Raw genomic sequence first — 3,671 nt, 5'->3', positions numbered from 1 at the left:
GTAGTTTTAGAATTATTTTCGTTGCAATTTACATGTAATATTGTTGTTTTGATAATTTGTACTACAGCTTCGTACGTTCTGAAACATAAAAATAAAAATAAGAAATATTATTATTTATTTTTTTACAAATTATCCTCAAGAAAAAAAGAAAAAAAAATGATATGAATCGAAAAAGGGAATTAAATAATTAAATAATAGGAAACGGGATTTAACATTTACTTTGCATTTATTGGCAACGATCATTTTATTAGGAAACAAGTTGTCTTAGTTTCTGACAGGGCATTCTAAATTGTACAATGGAAAAAAAATTTTTTCACATATATATATGATTAACCTTTTTAGGATGCTGATCCTCTATATTTAGTACTGATTTACTAATTATTTACTAATTATGTAATATATTTTCTATTGTCTTACATTCGGACTTTTCCTTTTTATATTTAAATCGATCAACAATGGTGAAAAAATTCCGTAAAAAAATCTAACCAAATTTGTTTGTTCTATTTTTCCATTTATATTAATAAAATGAAAATCCGGAATTCAATTATATGTTTTTTCGCCCTTAAAAATTTTTTTTTCTTCTAAATTACAATCGAAGAGAAAAACATGGAAAATATCAAAACTAGAGATAATATTATTTATGTGAATTTAAAATATCTAACAAAAAATCATGAAGTTACATTAAATTCAAATTTTATAAAAATATTTGATGTTAATGTAGAAGAATTTATGAAACCTTTTATACCATTATTTAAAGAAGCTGCTATATCAATTACGATAATATTTCATATATATCAATTATCACAATATAATAAAAGAATTTGTAATTCATTATTAGATAGAGCAAAATTAGCAGAATTTGTTATAGATCAATTAATTCGTAGAAGAAAAGAGAATATAAAAAATTTTAAAAATTTTACATGGTATAAATCTTTTGAAAGGTTAATTGAAATTTTAACTAAAATTAAAACTTTTGCCGAAAAAATTTCACAATTACATGAAATTAAAAAGTTTTCAAAAGTTAAAAATATTAAAGAAAGATTTGAAATTCTTATTAATGAATATGATAACGTAATGATGGACTTAAACTTTACTATGGCTATAACTAATGAACAACAACGAAAGATTGATCATGAAAATTTGAAAGATGATTTATCTGAAATTAAAGAGGTATTTTTTTTTTTAATAATGATACATTTCGGTATTTATGCTTATAAAAAAAATTCTTTTTTTGCATTTTTTTTTTCTTTTAGTTTCTCGAAAAATTTGATAGTATAGAAAATAAACTTAAAACAAGTATTATTTACGAAGAGGTTCTAAATATTAGACCAAATAATAAAAATGTCGAAGTGAAAAATTTAGATGATATTAAATTAACCAAACCGAGAATAATAAAAGATGATGATATACGCGGTCGATTTATAAGAAAAATGTACTTGAATACCAACGAAGTAGCTTGTATTAAAGCTTACAATTATGAGTCCTTACCATATTATCATAATTTAGCCACTTATATGAAAGCTACTCAATCTCCAAATATTATTCAATTTTATGGATTTGCAGAGTTAGAAGATTTCCCAGTTATGGTTTCAGAATGGGCTGAATTTGGAAATTTAAGAAATATATACCTTAGAGATGGAATAACTTCTTTGAAATTAAAGGTTTACTAATACTTATTATTTTCTCGATATATTTTTCGATTTTTGGTCGTAAAATTAACACCTGTATTCATTTTTATATTTTCGTAGTTAGCTTATACGCTAGATGTTTGTCGTGCTATCGCATATTTAAACGCACTAGGTAGGAAGGAATTTTTGTAACCTTTACATTTTGATCGTTACATTTCATTAAAAAAAGATCTTTATTTGTTTAATAATTATAACGTGTTTCAGGCATTTATCACAAAGAATTACAGTGTAGTAATGTATTGGTATGGATAATATTTATCATTCACTTCTATTACTAAATCTTTCTAAACAACGCGATTAGTTAATTTATATATATTTTTTAATACAAAGGTAACGGCAGAAAACATAGCAAAACTAAAATTTTCAAGCCCGATTAGATCTTTAAGTTCTACATTTGAAGATGTTCGTTGGCGTGCCCCTGAAATGATTCTAAATATGAAGTTGTATGATCAAAAATGTGAAATTTATAGGTAATTTATTTTACTTAAATTATGTGAGAATTGTTATTGTTATCTAATTAATTAAAAAATATTGTTATTATTAGTATTGGAATGTTATTATGGGAATTAATTTTTGAAAGACGTCCTTATGAAGATATAAATTTTTCAATGATGATAGATTATGTAACGAATGGTGGTAGAGAAAAGTTACAATTTGATAATAATTCATCTATAATGGTTAATATTCAAAAAAGTATAAAAAAAATCATTAAAAAAGGTAGATATTTATTTGAAATTTATTTTTTATTGCTTTTCATTTATGATTTTTATATTTTTTTTTATCATAAACTAAAATAAAAATACTCTTTTAAAAGCCTGGAGCCATGATCCTGATGCTCGTATGAGTATTTCAAAATTATTTATTGATCTAGATACTTTGATTAAATCCCTTGATGAAGATAATAACAAAGTTGATAATAAAATGTCTTTGAAATTGAAAAATCCAAGTAATTATAAGAGTGAAGTGTATAAATATGATTCAAAATCAATTCAGAATGTAATAGAACCGATATTGTCAATAGATATTGGTATAAAAGCTCATAGAGCAAAAAATTATGAAAAAGCGTGGAAATGTTTTAAAATGCAAGTAGAAAATCAAAATGCTTTTGGAAAATATTGGATGGGTTACTACTTATGGGAAGGAATTTTCGTTCAAAAAGATAGAAAGGCTGCTTTAACATTATATAAAGAAGCTGCTGATGATTTTATTGTGGATGCTCAATATCGTTATTCATGTGCTTTAAATAAATTAAGTACAGAACTTAGAATTAACCCTAAAGAAATTATTAAATCTTTACAATTGGCCGCTGATTATGGTAGTGAAAAAGCACAACTTTTGATAGGTGATGCTTATTTAAAAGCAAAATTGGGTTATAAAAAAAATTTAGAAATGGCAATACTTTGGTATAGAAGAGCAGCATTACAAAATAACAAAGATGCCAAAGAAAAATTAGAAAAACTAGGAATAGAATTTTTAACACGTGATTGAATGAATATTAGTGAAATAATTTCAGCAACTTTTTATGAAGAAATTTTGTTAAAAAAACATTTTATCAAGAAAGATGTTTATTTTATAAAATGTGAAATCACTCAATAGAAAATAAAAATAAAATTATGTTAAATTAAAATATGTTCATAAGGATTTGTTCGCCAATATAAATACCTTTTTATTGTGCGCGTTATGTACTGATCATGTGATTATAAATTTCAACTATAAATCCGCAGCAAACGAAAGTTTTTTATTTTTTTTGTGCTTGGAAGCATCGCATAACTAAACAACGCTTATATATACCTCATATACCTCGGAAGAATTCCTATTCAGCCCGACTGATCATAGCCAACCTAGGGACGAAGTAGCTTAATACTTTTAATAAAACCATATACGCTTTAACCACTCAACCAAACGTACTTAATTAAAAAATTTAAAAATTTTATTTGCCTTTTTATTTTTATTTTATTTTTCTAAACTTGACTATGACTTTAT

At 24.2% G+C, this 3,671-nt stretch overlaps 1 protein-coding gene across 1 annotated transcript; it reads left to right on the top strand.

Annotated features, from left to right (window-relative positions):
* Nucleotides 1-606: 606 nt before the first annotated feature.
* On the top strand, nucleotides 607-3,176 carry OCT59_007010 (uncharacterized protein; the record flags this gene model as incomplete). The annotated part of the gene is made up of 7 exons (XM_066142232.1): nucleotides 607-1,170; nucleotides 1,254-1,661; nucleotides 1,749-1,800; nucleotides 1,893-1,930; nucleotides 2,019-2,158; nucleotides 2,233-2,381; nucleotides 2,503-3,176. 7 exons carry the CDS (start codon nucleotides 607-609, stop codon nucleotides 3,174-3,176), a joined length of 2,025 nt encoding a protein of 674 aa, XP_065998448.1.
* Nucleotides 3,177-3,671: the final 495 nt, after the last annotated feature.

This window comes from Rhizophagus irregularis, chromosome 15 (assembly GCF_026210795.1).
Source record: "Rhizophagus irregularis chromosome 15, complete sequence".
NCBI classification, from domain to species: Eukaryota; Fungi; Glomeromycota; class Glomeromycetes; order Glomerales; family Glomeraceae; genus Rhizophagus; species Rhizophagus irregularis.
Note: the sequence above shows the minus strand (reverse complement) of the source record. Positions and strands in the feature narration are given on the sequence as shown.